The sequence below is a fragment of the Oncorhynchus clarkii genome, chromosome 29, assembly GCF_045791955.1.
Source record: "Oncorhynchus clarkii lewisi isolate Uvic-CL-2024 chromosome 29, UVic_Ocla_1.0, whole genome shotgun sequence".
In the NCBI taxonomy this organism is placed as follows: Eukaryota; Metazoa; Chordata; class Actinopteri; order Salmoniformes; family Salmonidae; genus Oncorhynchus; species Oncorhynchus clarkii.
In genome coordinates this window covers 16,417,845-16,437,760 of record NC_092175.1, presented here as the reverse complement: position 1 = coordinate 16,437,760, position 19,916 = coordinate 16,417,845, and the positions used below count along the sequence as shown (strand labels likewise).

The following is a 19,916-nucleotide window of genomic DNA, read 5'->3' as shown; positions in this document are numbered from 1 at the left end:
GGAGGGGGACAGAGAGCGAGGGAGAAGGCAGATTGAGAGTGAACGCGGTAAGCAAGGAGGGGGACTGAGAGAGCGAGGGAGGAGGCAGATTGAGAGTGAACGCAGTAAGCAAGGAGGGGGACAGAGAGAGCGAGGGAGGAGGCAGATTGAGAGAACGCGGTAAGCAAGGAGGGGGACTGAGAGCGAGGGAGGAGGCAGATTGAGAGAACACGGTAAGCAAGGAGGGGGACTGAGAGAGCGAGGGAGGAGGCAGATTGAGAGTGAACGCGGTAAGCAAGGAGGGGGACTGAGAGAGCGAAGGAGGAGGCAGATTGAGAGTGAACACGGTAAGCAAGGCGGGGGACTGAGAGAGCGAGGGAGGAGGCAGATTGAGAGAACGCGGTAAGCAAGGAGGGGGACAGAGAGCGAGGGAGGAGGCAGATTGAGAGTGAACGCGGTAAGCAAGGAGGGGGACAGAGAGCGAGGGAGGAGGCAGATTGAGAGAACGCGGTAAGCAAGGAGGGGGGCAGAGAGCGACGGAGGAGGCAGATTGAGAGTGAAAGCGGTAAGCAAGGAGGTGGACAGAGAGCGAGGGAGGAGGCAGATTGAGAGTGAACGCGGTAAGCAAGGAGGGGGACTGAGAGAGCGAAGGAGGAGGCAGATTGAGAGTGAACGCGGTAAGCAAGGAGGGGGACTGAGAGAGCGAAGGAGGAGGCAGATTGAGAGTGAACACGGTAAGCAAGGCGGGGGACTGAGAGAGCGAGGGAGGAGGCAGATTGAGAAAATGCGGTATAAGCAAGGAGGGGGACAGAGAGCGAGGGAAGGGGCAGATTGAGAGAACGCGGAAAGCAAGGATGGGGACTGAGAGAGCGAGGGAGGAGGCAGATTGAGAGAACGCGGTAAGCAAGGAGGGGGACTGAGAGAGCGAAGGAGGAGGCAGATTGAGAGAACGCGGTAAGCAAGGCGGGGGACTGAGAGAGCGAGGGAGGAGGCAGATTGAGAGAACGCGGTATAAGCAAGGAGGGGGACAGAGAGCGAGGGAAGGGGCAGATTGAGAGAACGCGGTAAGCAAGGAGGGGGACAGAGAGCGAGGGAGAAGGCAGATTGAGAGTGAACGCAGTAAGCAAGGAGGGGGACAGAGAGAGCGAGGGAGGAGACAGATTGAGAGAACGCGGTAAGCAAGGAGGGGGACTGAGAGCGAGGGAGGAGGCAGATTGAGAGAACACGGTAAGCAAGGAGGGGGACTGAGAGAGCGAGGGAGGAGGCAGATTGAGAGTGAACGCGGTAAGCAAGGAGGGGGACAGAGAGAGCGAGGGAGGAGGCAGATTGAGAGTGAACGCGGTAAGCAAGGAGGGGGCAGAGAGCGAGGGAGGAGGCAGATTGAGAGTGAACGCGGTAAGCAAGGAGGGGGACAGAGAGCGAGGGAGGAGGCAGATTGAGAGAACGCGGTAAGCAAGGAGGGGGACAGAGAGCGAGGGAGGAGGCAGATTGAGAGTGAACGCGGTAAGCAAGGAGGGGGACAGAGAGCGAGGGAGGAGGCAGATTGAGAGAACGCGGTAAGCAAGGAGGGGGGCAGAGAGCAAGGGAGGAGGCAGATTGAGAGAACGCGGTAAGCAAGGAGGGGGACAGAGAGCGAGGGAGGAGGCAGATTGAGAGTGAACGCGGTAAGCAAGGAGGGGGACAGAGAGCGAGGGAGGAGGCAGATTGAGAGAACGCGGTAAGCAAGGAGGGGGGCAGAGAGCGACGGAGGAGGCAGATTGAGAGTGAAAGCGGTAAGCAAGGAGGTGGACAGAGAGCGAGGGAGGAGGCCGATTGAGAGTGAACGCGGTAAGCAAGGAGGGGGACTGAGAGAGCGAGGGAGGAGGCAGATTGAGAGTGAACGCGGTAAGCAAGGAGGGGGACTGAGAGAGCGAAGGAGGAGGCAGATTGAGAGTGAACACGGTAAGCAAGGCGGGGGACTGAGAGAGCGAGGGAGGAGGCAGATTGAGAGAACGCGGTAAGCAAGGAGGGGGACAGAGAGCGAGGGAGGTGGCAGATTGAGAGTGAACGCGGTAAGCAAGGAGGGGGACAGAGAGCGAGGGAGGAGGCAGATTGAGAGAACGCGGTAAGCAAGGAGGGGGGCAGAGAGCGACGGAGGAGGCAGATTGAGAGTGAAAGCGGTAAGCAAGGAGGGGGACTGAGAGAGCGAGGGAGGAGGTAGATTGAGAGTGAACGCGGTAAGCAAGGAGGGGGACTGAGAGAGCGAAGGAGGAGGCAGATTGAGAGTGAACACGGTAAGCAAGGCGGGGGACTGAGAGAGCGAGGGAGGAGGCAGATTGAGAGAACGCGGTATAAGCAAGGAGGGGGACAGAGAGCGAGGGAAGGGGCAGATTGAGAGAATGCGGAAAGCAAGGATGGGGACAGAGAGAGCGAGGGAGGAGGCAGATTGAGAGAACGCGGTAAGCAAGGAGGGAGACTGAGAGAGCGAGGGAGGGGGCAGATTGAGAGAACGCGGTAAGCAAGGAGGGGGACTGAGAGAGCGAGGGAGGAGGCAGATTGAGAGTGAACGCAGTAAGCAAGGAGGGGGACAGAGAGAGCGAGGGAGGAGACAGATTGAGAGAACGCGGTAAGCAAGGAGGGGGACTGAGAGCGAGGGAGGAGGCAGATTGAGAGAACACGGTAAGCAAGGAGGGGGACTGAGAGAGCGAGGGAGGAGGCAGATTGAGAGTGAACGCGGTAAGCAAGGAGGGGGACAGAGAGAGCGAGGGAGGAGGCAGATTGAGAGTGAACGCGGTAAGCAAGGAGGGGGCAGAGAGCGAGGGAGGAGGCAGATTGAGAGTGAACGCGGTAAGCAAGGAGGGGGACAGAGAGCGAGGGAGGAGGCAGATTGAGAGAACGCGGTAAGCAAGGAGGGGGACAGAGAGCGAGGGAGGAGGCAGATTGAGAGTGAACGCGGTAAGCAAGGAGGGGGACAGAGAGCGAGGGAGGAGGCAGATTGAGAGAACGCGGTAAGCAAGGAGGGGGGCAGAGAGCAAGGGAGGAGGCAGATTGAGAGAACGCGGTAAGCAAGGAGGGGGACAGAGAGCGAGGGAGGAGGCAGATTGAGAGTGAACGCGGTAAGCAAGGAGGGGGACAGAGAGCGAGGGAGGAGGCAGATTGAGAGAACGCGGTAAGCAAGGAGGGGGGCAGAGAGCGACGGAGGAGGCAGATTGAGAGTGAAAGCGGTAAGCAAGGAGGTGGACAGAGAGCGAGGGAGGAGGCCGATTGAGAGTGAACGCGGTAAGCAAGGAGGGGGACTGAGAGAGCGAGGGAGGAGGCAGATTGAGAGTGAACGCGGTAAGCAAGGAGGGGGACTGAGAGAGCGAAGGAGGAGGCAGATTGAGAGTGAACACGGTAAGCAAGGCGGGGGACTGAGAGAGCGAGGGAGGAGGCAGATTGAGAGAACGCGGTAAGCAAGGAGGGGGACAGAGAGCGAGGGAGGTGGCAGATTGAGAGTGAACGCGGTAAGCAAGGAGGGGGACAGAGAGCGAGGGAGGAGGCAGATTGAGAGAACGCGGTAAGCAAGGAGGGGGGCAGAGAGCGACGGAGGAGGCAGATTGAGAGTGAAAGCGGTAAGCAAGGAGGGGGACTGAGAGAGCGAGGGAGGAGGCAGATTGAGAGTGAACGCGGTAAGCAAGGAGGGGGACTGAGAGAGCGAAGGAGGAGGCAGATTGAGAGTGAACACGGTAAGCAAGGCGGGGGACTGAGAGAGCGAGGGAGGAGGCAGATTGAGAGAACGCGGTATAAGCAAGGAGGGGGACAGAGAGCGAGGGAAGGGGCAGATTGAGAGAATGCGGAAAGCAAGGATGGGGACAGAGAGAGCGAGGGAGGAGGCAGATTGAGAGAACGCGGTAAGCAAGGAGGGAGACTGAGAGAGCGAGGGAGGGGGCAGATTGAGAGAACGCGGTAAGCAAGGAGGGGGACTGAGAGAGCGAGGGAGGAGGCAGATTGAGAGAATGCGGTAAGCAAGGAGGGGGACAGAGAGCGAGGGAGGAGGCAGATTGAGAGTGAACGCGGTAAGCAAGGAGGGGGACAGAGAGCGAGGGAGGAGGCAGATTGAGAGAACGCGGTAAGCAAGGAGGGGGGCAGAGAGCGACGGAGGAGGCAGATTGAGAGTGAAAGCGGTAAGCAAGGAGGTGGACAGAGAGCGAGGGAGGAGGCCGATTGAGAGTGAACGCGGTAAGCAAGGAGGGGGACTGAGAGAGCGAGGGAGGAGGCAGATTGAGAGTGAACGCGGTAAGCAAGGAGGGGGACTGAGAGAGCGAAGGAGGAGGCAGATTGAGAGTGAACACGGTAAGCAAGGCGGGGGACTGAGAGAGCGAGGGAGGAGGCAGATTGAAAAAACGCGGTATAAGCAAGGAGGGGGACAGAGAGCGAGGGAAGGGGCAGATTGAGAGAACGCGGAAAGCAAGGATGGGGACTGAGAGAGCGAGGGAGGAGGCAGATTGAGAGAACGCGGTAAGCAAGGAGGGAGACTGAGAGAGCGAGGGAGGGGGCAGATTGAGAGAATGCAGTAAGCAAGGAGGGGGACAGAGAGAGCGAGGGAGGAGGCAGATTGAGAGAACGCAGTAAGCAAGGAGGGGGACTGAGAGAGCGAGGGAGGAGGCAGATTGAGAGAACGCGGTAAGCAAGGAGGGGGACTGAAAGAGCGAGGGAGAAGGCAGATTGAGAGTGAACGCGGTAAGCAAGGAGGGGGACAGAGAGAGCGAGGGAGGAAGCAGATTGAGAGTGAACGCGGTAAGCAAGGAGGGGGCAGAGAGCGAGGGAGGAGGCAGATTGAGAGTGAACGCGGTAAGCAAGGAGGGGGACAGAGAGCGAGGGAGGAGGCAGATTGAGAGAACGCGATAAGCAAGGAGGGGGACAGAGAGCGAGGGAGGAGGAAGATTGAGAGTGAACGCGGTAAGCAAGGAGGGGGACAGAGAGCGAGGGAGGAGGCAGATTGAGAGAACGCGGTAAGCAAGGAGGGGGACAGAGAGCGAGGGAGGAGGCAGATTGAGAGTGAAAGCGGTAAGCAAGGAGGGGGACTGAGAGAGCGAGGGAGGCGGCAGATTGAGAGTGAACGCGGTAAGCAAGGAGGGGGACAGAGAGAGCGAGGGAGGAGGCAGATTGAGAGTGAATGCGGTAAGCAAGGAGGGGGACAGAGAGGGCGAGGGAGAAGGAGGAGGAGGAGGAAAAAGAGGAGTGAGGGTTTCCTGTCTTTTTCTCTGCAGCCTGTGGTGTACACAGTCTGTGCCACTGTGTGGATCACTATGCCCACTCTTAAAGCACAGGGTTAGTTACTCATGGCTGCAACGTGAACAAAGTCACACACACACACACACACTACAGGGCATCCGATTAAACAGCAGCATCTCTGCATCAGCTCATTAACCACTTAGTTTGACTGTGTTTGACCAAAGCCCATAACCCATGTCTGGACGCTCGGAGATCTGTCGCTTGACACAGGCTTGTGCCCCAAATGGCACCCTATTCCCTACATCAAATCAAAGTTTATATGACACGTGCGCCGAATACAACAGGTGTAGGTAGACCTTACAGTGAAATGCTTACTTACAGGCCCTTATCCAACAGTGCAATTTTGTAAGTAAAAAATAGGTATTACATAGTGCACTACAGAAGGCTGTGGTCAAACGTAGTGCACTACAGAGGGCTGTGGTCAAACGTAGTGCACTACAGAGGGCTGTGGTCAAACGTAGTGCACTACAGAGGGCTGTGGTCAAACGTAGTGCACTACAGAGGGCTGTGGTCAAACGTAGTGCACTACGTAGGGAAAATAGTGCAATTTGGGATGCGGACACAACCAGGGCAGGGACGAGTATTGATCAACTGTAAATTTCGGTGTTCCTCAAGGTTCCGTTTTAGGACCACTATTGTTTTCACTATATATTTTACCTCTTGGGGATGTCATTCGAAAACATAATGTTAACTTTCACTGCTATGCGGATGACACACAGCTGTACATTTCAATGAAACATGGTGAAGCCCCAAAATTGCCCTCGCCAGAAGCATGTGTTTCAGACATAAGGAAGTGGATGGCTGCAAACGTTCTACTTTTAAACTCGGACAAAACAGAGATGCTTGTTCTAGGTCCCAAGAAACAAAAGAGATCTTCTGTTGAATCTGACAATTAATCTTAATGGTTGTACAGTCGTCTCAAATAAAACTGTGAAGGACCTCGGCGTTATTCTGGACCCTGATCTCTCTTTTGAAGAACATATCAAGACCATTTCAAGGACAGCTTTTTTCCATCTACGTAACATTGCAAAAATCAGAAACTTTCTGTTCAAAAATGATGCAGAAAAATTAATCCATGCTTTTGTCACTTCTAGGTTAGACTACTGCAATGCTCTACTTTCCAGCTACCCGGATAAAGCACGAAATAAACTTCAGTTAGTGCTAAATACGGCTGCTAGAATCCTGACTAGAACCCAAAAAATATATCATATTACTCCAGTGCTAGCCTCCCTACACTGGCTTCCTGTCAAGGCAAGGGCTGATTTCAAGGTTTTACTGCTAACCTACAAAGCATTACATGGGCTTGCTCCTACCTATCTCTCTCCCTGCCGTACAGACCTACACGTACGCTACGGTCACAAGACGCAGGCCTTCTAATTTTCCCTAGAATTTCTAAGCAAACAGCTGGAAGCAGGGCTCACTGGGATTCTCTGCCTCTAACCCTATTACAGGGGCTGAGTCACTGGCTTACTGGGGCTCTTTCATACAGTCCCTAGGAGGGGTGCGTCACTTGAGTGGGTTGAGTCACTGATGTGATCTTCCTTTCTGGGTTGGCGCCCCCCCTTGGGTTGTGCCGTGGCGGAGATCTTTGTGGGCTATACTCGGCCTTGTCTCAGGATGGTAAGTTGGTGGTTGAAGATATCCCTCTAGTGGTGTGGGGGCTGTGCTTTGGCAAAGTGGGTGGGGTTATATCCTTCCTGTTTGGCCCAGTCTGTGGGTGTACTCGAATGGGGCCACAGTGTCTCCTGACCCCTCCTGTCTCAGCCTCCAGTATTTATGCTGCAGTAGTTTGTGTCGGGGGGCTAGGGTCAGTTTGTTATATCTGGAGTACTTCTCCTGTCCTATTCGGTGTCCTGTGTGAATTTAAGTGTGCTCTCTCTAATTCTCTCTTTCTTTCTCTCTCTCGGAGGACCTGAGCCCTAGGACCATGCAGGACTACCTGACATGATGACTCCTTGCTGTCCCCAGTCCACCTGGCCGTGCTGCTGCTCCAGTTTCAACTGTTCTGCCTTATTATTATTTGACCATGCTGGTCATTTATGAACATTTGAACATCTTGGCCATGTTCTGTTATAATCTCCACCCGGCACAGCCAGAAGAGGACTGGCCACCCCACATAGCCTGGTTCCTCTCTAGGTTTCTTCCTAGGTTTTGGCCTTTCTAGGGAGTTTTTCCTAGCCACCGTGCTTCTACACCTGCATTGCTTGCTGTCTGGGGTTTTAGGCTGGGTTTCTGTACAGCACTTTGAGATATCAGCTGATGTACGAAGGGCTATATAAATAAATTTGATTTGATGTTCACTGCACATAGATAAATACGCTGTGCAGAACTCTCCTTTAGAAACTTGAATCACTATCTACTGAAGCAGCTTCATCAAATACATTCAATAACCTCTGTCATAAATGAACCACATCCCCTTGATTATAATGGAGAGGCCGTCTGTCTGTGCATAATCTGTGTGTACTGTGTAATGGCCAGACCTACATACCATGGTGACGGCGGCTCGTCCTTGCCACGCACAATCCTTCCTCGTTCTCGTCTAATGGATTGAGACACGGGCCGCAGTAGGATGTGCCAGGTTTGCAGAAGTGCCGCCCCTCGCGGGCACAGTCTATGTGGTCCGGGCACTTACCCCTAGCTACATAGAAAGATAGAGAGAAGGCATAAAAAGAGACAGTTTAGACGCCACACTCTATTGCTCCCCTCCTCTGACAGCATATACTGAATCCTGGTTCTCATGATTCGTACGGAACGTGTGAGAGGCATCATCCCCCAGGTGCCATGACAAAAGAAGCTGCTCGGAGATGACAAGACGACATGTAGTCATGACAACCTACTGAATTAAAGACACACCAGTCAGTGGCAGACTTCATTTTACTATGTACACGGAACAAAAAAAATACAGAACAACATGTCAGGTGTTCCTCCCATGTTTCCTGAGCTGAAATAAAAGATCCCAAAAACCTTCTCTCAAGTTTCGTGCACAAATTTCTTTACATACCTGTTCGTGAGCATTTCTCCTTTGTCTGGATAATCCATCCACTGGCCAGGTGTGGCATAACAAGAAGCTGATTAAACAGCATGATCATTAAACAGGTGCACTTTGTGCTGGGAACATTGAAAGGCCACCCTAAAGGTTTTGTCACACAACACAATGCCACAGCTGTCTCAAGTTTTGAAGGAGTGTGCAATTGGCATGCTGACTGCAGGAATGTCCACCAGAGCTGTTGCCAGATAATTGAATGTTCATTTCTTTACCATAAGCCACCTCCAACGTCCTTTTAGAGAATTTGGCAGTACGTCCAACCAGCCTCAGAACCCAGACCACGTGTATGGCGTTGTGTGGGCGAGCGGTTTGCTGATGTCAACGTCACAGGAGGCTGCTGAGGGGAGGGCGGCTTATAATAATGGCCGGAGCGGAGCAAATGGAATGGCATCAAACACCTGTAAACCATGTTTCCTGAAGCTGAAAATGCCTCAGTTCTTACATGGCCTGCGTACTCACCAGACATGTCACTCATTGAGCATGTTTGGGATGCTCTGGATCGACATGTAAAACATGTAAGAAAGCGTGTTTCAGTTCCCGCCAATATCCAGCAGCTACGCACAGCCATTGAAGAGGAGTGGGACAACATTCCACAATCAACAGCCTGATCAACTACGGGAATGAGATGTGCCACGCTGCATGAGGCAAATGGTGGTCACACCAGATACTGACTGGTTTTCTGATCCACACACCTGCTTTTTTTAAAGGTATCTGTGACCAACAGATGCATATCTGTATTCCCAGTCATGTGAAATCCATAGATTAGGGCCTGATTAATTAATTAATTTCCTTATATAAACTGTAACTTGTTGCATTTATATTTCTTGTTCAGTATACAAGTTACAGGGATTTCTAATAGCAAAACACTACTTACTGAGCGTGTTTTTGTTTCCATTGCCTCTGCACATAGAAAAAGCAGTCCTTCAAACCAGAAGTGTCATCTATGAAAATCAACGGAGGAATACACAACTTCAACTTCAAGGCCTAGATTGTGAAGTACTGCTGACGTGAGAATTATACAGTATGACAGATTGGAGAATCACTCAGGCTGTCATTCAATCTGTGACACACACACACACACACACACACAAAGTGGGTCACCAGGTGTTTTTTTTGTTGCAGAGGCACACTAGGCTCTTTCCCGGAGGGATAATGACAATAATAATGATTAACCACACGCCTATCAGGGTTAAAGAGGCAGAGTTGTACAGAGTGGTACAGTAAGCATGGGCAGGTCGGAGGGCATAGTACAGGAGGAGGGTATTCATAGAAACTCATACCCCCTAGGCTGCTGCAGAGCTACAGCATTTGTCGCCATAACGACCTCCATGGCAACCAGAAGCTGTTGCAAAACTACATGGTGGATGGATTATCTTGGTCATGGAGAAATGCTCACAAATGCTCACAGGGATGTAAATAGAAATATGCACAACATTTAGGAGAAATAAGCTTTTTGTGCGTATGGAACATTTCTGGGATCTTTTATTTCAGCTCATGAAACATGTTCCGTATAAGACAGACATAGTTACAGGCACTCAACGTGTGGGGGAGACAAGGCTAAAAATGACAAGGAAGTGAATTCAGACAAGTGAAAGAACTTGTTCCTGCATAGTGGTGGAGCTGGGTTAAACTGCAAACAGGTGTGACCAGAGACTGTTCCTCTCTCTATCGCTCTGCTACGCACTGGTAACTTTCCTACTGTACATGCATTTCCTCTTTCTCCCTCTAGGGGATGTGTGTCTGAGTGTCGTCTGAAAGGTTGGATGTGTGTGGTGGAGTGTGATCATGCTTGTGTGTGCCTGTTGGCGTGTGTGCACCTGCCTGTGTCACAAGACCAATTCAAAACATAGGGCTAGGTACTCACAACAAACAAAGGTGATAACTTATGGTATCACATAAAAAGGACCACACACACAGATTGTCTATTGTCAATCACACACATTTCCTCACCCTCTTATAGGTATCTGGCATGGTCTCAAAAGTCAAAAAGTCTCTGAAATGTATTCTTTATTGTTTCCATAATGAAAGGTAGCAATGTTGTCTCCCCTGTTCTCACTGATCCTGCCAAATGACCCAGTATCACAATAGCCTCTGGATGCACACGTGCAAGCCTCCTCCATCCCTTCTTCCTGGATTAAATTAATATTCTCCTCCTCCCTCCCTCTCTTTGTAATCTGTCGTATTTTGGCCTGGCACGTGCCACTCTCCCTAATGTTCCTCTCCTCTGATCCTTCCACGTCTCATCTACCAAACTCCCTACTGTAGACGATCATGTCTAGGTGGTGTGTATGTGAGATGTCTGTGTGTGATAGAATTTGAGTGTGTGCAATTGCCCTCGAGGGACAGAGAGAGAGAAAGATAAATATAATTTCTATATCTGCTCATGTGATCGTATTAGTCTGAGTTTGTATGTGATGTTGTGTGTTAGTGTGTGCGTGTGAGAGAGTCTGAGTATGTGTTTATGTCAATCTGATTATTAAGAGTGTGTGTGTATGAAATAATTGGCCTTCTTCTCTCAAGGAGTGCCCCAACGTGCCACTCATCTCCAGCCTGCCTGCCAGCCAGCCCTTCTCAGTGTCCTGTCCTGAAGATGACCGTGCTTATGTTACCCAGGACAAGATGGCCTCAAGCACTGCTCACTGCTGCCACATGTGATGTGGCTTCTGGCTACAGCTCCCCCAGTTGTCCTGCCCAATGGAGTCAGCCAGTCTGTCACATTGAAGCCACCTACATGTTGATCCTCATAAGTCAATACACTTCAGGAAGCCACGTATCCTGCCCTTTGAAGTCTCTAATCCCTCCTTCCCTCCATTTATTTATGTTTGTCCACCTCTCTCCATCCATGGGTCCTTTCATCAAATTGTGCCAGATAATTAGTCTTCTCAGGCTATTTGATCGAACAAATCTATAGATCAAGGAAGAGCAAAGAGCCAAGACAACCCAGATAAGGTGTCACACAATAGGACTCAGATCACGGAACAACAATGCAGTGAGTCTTCAGACAAGAAACTATTTCCTTAATCAAATGACACACCCATTTCCCTCTACCGCTCCTTATCGCATCTTTCTGTCTGGCTTGGTTTAGGTCATTATGGTTAGAAAATCATAGTTTCACTTAGAATAGATATGGTACCAAATACAGTTGAAGTCGGAAGTTTACATACACTTAGGTTTTCTTGTTAACAAACTATAGTTTTGGCAAGTCGGTTAGGACATCTGCTTTGTGCATGTCACAAAACATTTTTCCAACAATTGTTTACAGACAGATTAATTCACTGTAAATATACAGTGAGTTCCAAAAGTATTGGGACACTGACATTCTTTGGTTTGTTCTGTCTCTGTACTCCAGAACCTTGGATTGGAAATAATACAATGACTATGGCATTAAAGTGCAGACTAACAGCTTCAATTTGAGGGCATCTGTAACTTTCTCACTCATCGTTATTCACGATTCAGTCAGGAATTCATCCAGAATCATGGTAGCATCCATATTAATGTAGAAGTGTTTAGAAACATATTATTATGTACAACAAAAGTGACTCCAAAATGACAATACATTATTTACCATTCATTTCTATTGGGCCCAAAATAACCTGAAACACAACCACGCTTGATGTAGTCATTGCGTGCTAGGAATATGGGACCAAATACTTTACATATCACTACTTTAATACACATGTAAATGAATTTGTCCTAATGCATTTGGTCCCCTAAAATGGGGGGACCATGTATAAAAAGCGCTGTAATTACTAAACGGTTCAGCCGATATGGATGAAAATACCCTCAAATTAAAGCTGACAGTCTGCACTTTAACCTCAATGTCGTTGTATTATATCAAATCCAACGTGATGGAGTACAGAGCCAAAACAACAACAACATTAATTATTCAACGTCCCAAGACTTTGGAGCTCACTGTATCTAAATGCATGGTTGGAATCATATTATCAGTTCTATCTCTGTATGTTATGAGGTATAACATTATCTGTTCTATCTCTGTACGTTATGAGGTATAACATTATCTGTTTTATCTCTGTATGTTATGAGGTATAACATTATCTGTTCTATCTCTGTATGTTATGAGGTATAACACATTATCAGTTCTATCTCTGTATGTTATGAGGTATAACACATTATCTGTTTTATCTCTGTACGTTATGAGGTATAACATTATCTGTTCTATCTCTGTATGTTATGAGGTATATATAACATTATCTGTTCTATCTCTGTATGTTATGAGGTATATATAACATTATCTGTTCTATCTCTGTATGTTATGAGGTATAACATTATCTGTTCTATCTCTGTATGTTATGAGGTATAACATTATCTGTTCTCTCTGTATGTTATGAGGTATAACATTATCTGTTCTATCTCTGTATGTTATGAGGTATAACATTATCTGTTCTCTCTGTATGTTATGAGGTATAACATTATCTGTTCTATCTCTGTACGTTATGAGGTATAACATTATCTGTTCTCGCTGTATGTTATGAGGTATAACATTATCTGTTTTATCTCTGTACGTTATGAGGTATAACATTATCTGTTCTATCTCTGTATGTTATGAGGTATAAACATAGTTCACATGCAGCAGTGCAGGCTGTTTTCCCATAATGTGGGAAGTTAATGTTGCACAGACAATTGCAGCCCCAGGGACTGTGACCTTTACACTTAACACATATACAGTATATCACAAAAGTGAGTACACCCCTCACATTTTTGTAAATATTTGAGTATATATTTTCATGTGACAACACTGAAGAAATGACACTTTGCTACAATGTAAAGTAGTGAATGTACAGCTTGTATAACAGTGGAAATTTGCTGTCCCCTCAAAATAACTCAACACAGCCATTAATGTCTAAACACCCCTAAGTGAAAATGTCCAAATTGGGCCCAAAGTGTCAATATTTTGTGTGGCCACCAGCATTTTTCAGCACTGCCTTAACCCTCTTGGGCATGGAGTTCACCAGAGCTTCACAGGTTCACTGGACTCCTCTTCCACTCCTCCATGACGACATCACGGAGCTGGTGGATGTTAGAGACCTTGCATTCCTCCACCTTCCGTTTGAGGATGCCCCACAGATGCTCAATAGGGTTTAGGTCTGGAGACATGCTTGGCCAGTCCATCACCTTTACCCTCAGCTTCTTTAGCAAGGCAGTGGTCGTCTTGGAGGTGTGTTTGGGGTCGTTATCATGTTGCCCTGCGGCCCAGTCTCTGAAGGGAGGGGATCATGCTCTGCTTCAGTATGTCACAGTACATGTTGGCATTCATGTTTCCCTCAATGAACTGTAGCTCCCCAGTGCCGGCAGCACTCATGCAGCCCCAGACCATGACACTCCCACCACCATGCTTGACTGTAGACAAGACACACTTGTCTTTGTACTCCTCACCTGGTTGCCACCACACACGCTTGACACCATCTGAACCAAATAAGTTTATCTTGGTCTCATCAGACTACAGGACATGGTTCCAGTAATCCATGTCCTTAGTCTGCTTGTCTTCAGCAAACTGTTTGCGGGCTTTCTTGTGCATCATCTTTAGAAGACGCTTCCTTCTGGGACAACAGCTATGCAGACCAATTTGATGCAGTGTACGGCGTATGGTCTGAGCACTGACAGGCTGACCCCCCAACCCTTCAACCTTTGCAGCATTGCTGGCAGCACTCATACGTCTATTTCCCAAAGACAACCTCTGGATATGACGCTGAGCACGTGCACTCAACTTCTTTGGTCGACCATGGCGAGGCCTGTTCTGAGTGGAACCTGTCCAGTTAAACCGCTGTATGGTCTTGGCCACCAGCTCAGTTTCAGGGTCTTGGCAATCTTCTTATAGCCCAGGCCATCTTTATGTAGAGCAACAATTCTTTTTTTCAGATCCTCAGAGAGTTCTTTGCCATGAGGTGCCATGTTGAACTTCCAGTGACCAGTCAGTATGAGGGAGTGTGAGAGGGATGACACAAACTTTAAAACACATGCTCCCCATTCACACCTGAGACTTTGTAACACTAACTAATCACATGACACCGGGGAGGGAAAATTGCTAATTGGGCCCAATTTGGACATTTTCACTTAGGGGTGTACTCACTTTTGTTGCCAGCGGTTTAGACATTAATGGCTGTGTGTTGAGTTGTTTTGAGGGGACAGAAAATTTCCACTGTTATACAAGCTGTACACTCACTACTTTACATTGTAGCAAAGTGTCATTTCTTCAGTGTTGTCACATGAAAAGATAAACTCACATATTTACAAAAATGTGAGGGGTGTACTCACTTTTGTGATATACTGTATACACACACACACACACACACACACACACCTCCAAGTGCATATTTCCCAGCTGTGAATTATTCACTGCAATGGAGATAGTGAATTAAGAGATAAGTGCATCATCAGCCCAAGGTACTGCAGCATAAAGCAAATAAAGGAGGATAGTATGAATCACCTAAGGCCCTTTATTAAACCTGCGACAGAAGAGCTGGTTGGAAGGGGAGCGGTGAGAGAGAGAGAGAGAGAGACAGAGAGCGAGAGACAGAGAGAGAGAGACAGAGAGCGAGAGACAGAGAGCGAGAGACAGAGAGCGAGAGACAGAGAGCGAGAGACAGAGAGCGAGAGAGAGAGAGAGAGACAGAGAGAGAGAGCAAGACAGAGAGAGACAGAGAGCGAGAGAGAGAGAGACAGAGAGAGAGACAGAGAGAGAGACAGAGAGAGAGACAGAGACAGAGAGAGACAGAGACAGAGACAGAGACAGAGAGAGAGAGAGAGAGAGAGAGAGACAGAGAGAGACAGAGAGAGACAGACAGAGAGACAGAGAGAGACAGACAGAGAGCGAGAGAGAGAGAGACAGAGAGAGACAGAGAGAGATACAGAGAGAGAGAGAGAGAGAGAGAGAGAGAGAGAGAGAGAGAGAGAAAGAGAAAGAGAAAGAGAGAGAGACAGACAGAGAGACAGAGAGAGACAGACAGAGAGCGAGAGAGAGAGAGATACAGAGAGAGAGAGAGAGAGAGAGAGAGAAAGAGAAAGAGAGAGAGATACAGAGAGAGAGAGAGAGAGAGAGATACAGAGAGAGAGAGAGAGAGATACAGAGAGAGAGATACAGAGAGAGAGAGAGAGAGACAGAGATACAGAGAGAGACAGAGATACAGAGAGAGAGAGATACAGAGAGAGAGAGAGATACAGATACAGAGAGAGAGAGAGAGAGAGAGAGAGAGACAGAGAGAGAGAGAGAGAGAGAGAGAGAGAGAGAGAGAGAGAGAGAGAGAGAGAGAGAGAGAGAGAGAGAGCGAGAGACAGAGAGCGAGAGAGAGAGAAAGAGAGAGAGAAAGAGAGAGAGACAGAGAGAGAGAGAGAGATACAGAGACAGAGAGAGAGAGAGAGAGAGACAGAGAGAGAGAGAGAGAGAGAGAGACAGAGAGAGAGGAGAGAAAGAACCATTATGTCATTCGGTCAGGTGGGACCAGCGAGGTGTAAATAGTTATGTAACAACAGAAACCTGAAAGGTTGTTAGATCGACTCCCCGAGCTGACAAGGTAAAAATCTGTCGTTCTGTCCCTGAACAAGGCAGTTAACCCACTGTTCCTAGGCCGTCATTGTAAATAAGAATGTGTTCTTAACTGACTTTCCTTTTTAAATAAAGATTAAATAAATACAAATATAATAAAAAAACTATGTACAACATAAAAATTACTATTCAAGCCATCTGGTGCCTGCCAGGCTGTGCAATCGTAGACCGTTCCAAGAAGGGCAGAGAAGCAAACAGTGCCGTGGCAATCTATTGTACCACAGATGGGAAAAGGCCCTGACGTGGCACTGTTGACTTTTTATTGACTTAATGAGGCACGATCAGATGTCACGAGAAAAGCTGGAAAATGGCACCTATCCCGAGCGATTTACAAGTAATGCGTTCATCTTAAGGTAGCTAGGTGAGAAAACAACATATCACGGTCCTTGTAAGCAAGTGTTCCATAAAAGCAGCTATCAGCAAAGTCAGAGCTCGTAACAAATGACAAGTGTGAGTGTTGGTGCAAGAAAAGCTGTTTATAGGCCGTTTCTAAATTAGGGGCCTTGCAGTGCCTTGAAAAAGTATTCAGACCCTTTGGATTTCTTCACATTTTTTTGTGTTACAAAGTGGTTTCAAATGTATTTAATTGTAATTGTATAACTAAAATATAGTCGTTGCACAAGTATTCAGCTTCCTGAGTCAATACATGTTAGAAACACCTTTGGGCATCGATTACAGCAGTGAGTCTTCTTGGGTAAGTCTCTAAGAGCTTTGCACCCCTGGATTGTGCAATATTTGCCCATTATTCTTTAAACAAATCTTCAAGCTCTGTCAAGATGTTGGGGATCATGGCTGAACAGCAATTTTCTAAACCTACCATAGATTTTCAAGCAGATTGTTGTCAAAACTGTAACTTGGCCACTCAGAAACCGTCACCGTCTTCTTGGTAAGCAACTCCAGTGTATAATTGGCCTTGTGTTGTAGGCTATTGTCCTGCTGAAAGGTGAATTCCTCGACCAGTGTCTGGTGTAAAGCAGACTGTAGCAGGTTTTCCTCTAGGATTTTGCCTGTGCTTAGCTGAATGAAAAACTACCCAGTCTTTGCCAATGACAAGCATACCCATGCCATGATGCAGCCACCACCATGCTTGAAAATAAGGAGGCAGTTATTCAGTGACCTGTTGTTGGATTTGCACCAAACATACAGCTTTGCATTTAGACCAAAAAGTGTATTCCTTTGCTGTGTTTTTTTTTGCAGTATTACTTTAGTACCTTGTTGCTTACAAGATGGATGTTTTGGAATATTTGTATTCTTTCATTTAGGTCATTATTGTGAGTCACTACAATTTTGTTGATCCATCCTCAGTTCTATCTCAGCCATTTAACTCTGTAGCTGTTATAAAATCACCAATGGCCTCATGGTCACGTCCCTGAGCAGTTGAATTCCTGTCCTGTAGCTCAGTTCAGAAGGAATACTATCTTTGATGTGTCTGGGTGGTTTAATGCATAATCCACAGCATAATTATTAACTTGACCAGGCTTGAAGAGATCCTCAATGTCTGATTTGTTATTGTTACCCATCTACCAATCGCTGCTCTTCTTTTATGGGGCTTTCGAAAAGCTCCCTGGTCTTTGTAGTGGAATCTGTGCTTGAAATTCAATACTTGACTGAGGGACCTTACAGATGTTGTATGTATGGGGGACAGAGGAAGGGTTAGTCATTCAAAGATCATGTCAAGCCTTATTATTTCACACAGAGTGAGTCCATGTAACTTATTTTGTGATCTGTTAAGCAAAATGTTAGTGCTTTATAATTTAGGCTTGCCTAAACAAAGGGTCAGATTTTTTTGTTTATATTTTAAAAATATATAAGATTTTTCTTCCACATTGACATTAGAGTATTTTGTGTAGATGGTTGACAAAAAAAAAAAAGAAAAGACATTTAAATCAATTTGAATCCCACTTTGTAACACAATAACATGTGAAGAAATACTTTTGCAAGGCACTGTGTATAGTCCAGGACTCTACGGTCCCTGATCAAAAGAAAGTAGTGCACTGTACAGGAAACTGGGTCCCATTTCGGATGGACCCCAACTGTAACTGTACTTGTCCGCCCGTGTCGATGGAAACAGAGAAGTCTGAGCCTTGGGAAAAACACTGGTGTAAATCCTGTATGGAAATGCTCCCAAGTCAAGTGACTGCAGATAGCAGCATCAGCATAGACTGAAGAGACCGTTGCGGAGGATATGACTAGGTCTGCCTCAGGCAATCTAATGGACGCACACGTCTGTATAGGAAGTGTCACTGTTAATATTTCACCCAGCAAGGACAGGGCATTTTTTGTAGCCCAATTATAAATTCTCATCTCAAAACAGGAACATACGTAATAGGTGTGAAGCCCATGAGTTATTCAACTATACCAAACAGCCAGTACTCACAAAGAGTATTATTCATTTATGCAATAAGGCCGGAGGAGGTGTGGTATATGGCCAATATACCACGGCTAAGGGCTGTTCTCTTATGTACGACGCAACGCAGAATGCTTGGCCACAGCCCTTAACCCTGGTATATTGGCCATATAGCAAAAACCCACAAGGTGCCTTATTGCTATTATAAACTGGTTACCAAAGTAATTACAGCAATACAATTAAATGTTTTTCCACACCCATGGTATACGGTCTGATATACCACGTCTGTCAGACAATGTGTATTAAAGGTTCGAAGCACCCTTATCCCATTCATACCTTGTGACTGCAAATAGAGCATAATAGGCCTAACTGTATTAGTTAGAGCTGGCCGTCTACACTCATCATATTAATGGAAGCATGTATCGTGGGATGGGTATCAAACGGCACCAGGGCCCACAGGGTTAAAAGTATAGTGCAATTTGAAACGAGTAGGAAAATGGCCCTATCAAACCAAGCTGTTCCTATCCTCAGGATACAGGTTCAGTCTGGTGATTTAACCATGACCCTGATATAGGTGAGCAAATACCTTATCAGCGTTTAACACCATTGCACCCTCCAAGCTCATCACTAAGCTAAAGACCCGGGGACTGAACACCTCCCTCTGCTACTAGATCCTGGACTTCCTGACAGGCCGCCTCCAGGTGGTGAGAGAAGTCAATAACACATCTGCCATGCTGACCCTCAACACGGGGGCACCTCAGAGGTGCATGCGTAGTCCCTCCCTGTACTCCCTGTTCACCCACGACTGCGTGGCCACACGTGACTCCAACACCATCATTAAGTTTGCAGACGACACGGAGGTGGTAGGCCTGATCACCGATGACGATGAGACAGTCTATAGGGAGGCTATATAGGGGACAACAACCTCTCTCTCAACGTCAGCAAGACAAAGGAGCTGATAGTGGACTTCAGGAAACGGAAGGGCTGTTGTGGAGCAAGTCTGCACCTGTTGTTCACGAAAATTTGATTTGATTTATCTTCAGTGAAAAAAGCCTGACAAGAGACTCTGTCGCAATAGCGATTTCTTGTTAAGTCCTTCAAAAGTGTTGAAGAGGCCCTTGAGGCTCACACTGCACCTTTAGAGTGGAAGCAGATGCACTCACAGTCACACACAAAACCTCACAACTACACCGAACAAAAAATATAAACGCAACATGCAACAATTTCAAAGATTTTACTGAGTTACGGTTCATATAAGGAAATAACTTAATTAGGCCCTAATCTATGGATTTCACATGACTGGGAATACAGATATGTATACCTTTTTTTTTAAAGTTGGGGCGTGGATGAGACAACCAGTCTATCTCATGTGACCACCATTTGCCTCATACAGCATGACACATCTCCTTCGCATAGAGTTGATTAGGCTGTTGATTGTGGCCTGTGTATGTTGTCGCTCTCCTCTTCAATGGCTGTACAAAGGTTGTTTTTTTTTACCCCATTTCTCACCAATTTCGTGGTATCCAATTGGTAGTTACAGTCTTGTCTCATCGCTGCAACTCCCGTATGGATTTAGGAGAGGCGAAGGTCGAGAGCCGTGCGTCCTCCAAAACACAACCCAACCAAGCCGCACAACTTCTTGACACAATGCCCACTTACGCCAGAAGCCAGCTGCACCAATGTGTCGGAGGAAACACTGTGCACCTGGTGACCGTGTCAGTGTGCACTGC

General features: G+C 47.6%; 1 protein-coding gene across 1 annotated transcript in view; it reads right to left on the bottom strand.

Moving 5' to 3' along the window:
- The window catches only part of LOC139388725 (neural proliferation differentiation and control protein 1-like), a 56,188-nt gene that overhangs the window by 25,104 nt on the left and 11,168 nt on the right, over window positions 1-19,916 (bottom strand). Inside the window, exon 2 of the mRNA XM_071135591.1 lies at window positions 7,721-7,870. Coding sequence (XP_070991692.1) covers window positions 7,721-7,870 — 150 coding nt within the window. The remainder of the gene's footprint in view (window positions 1-7,720; window positions 7,871-19,916) is intronic.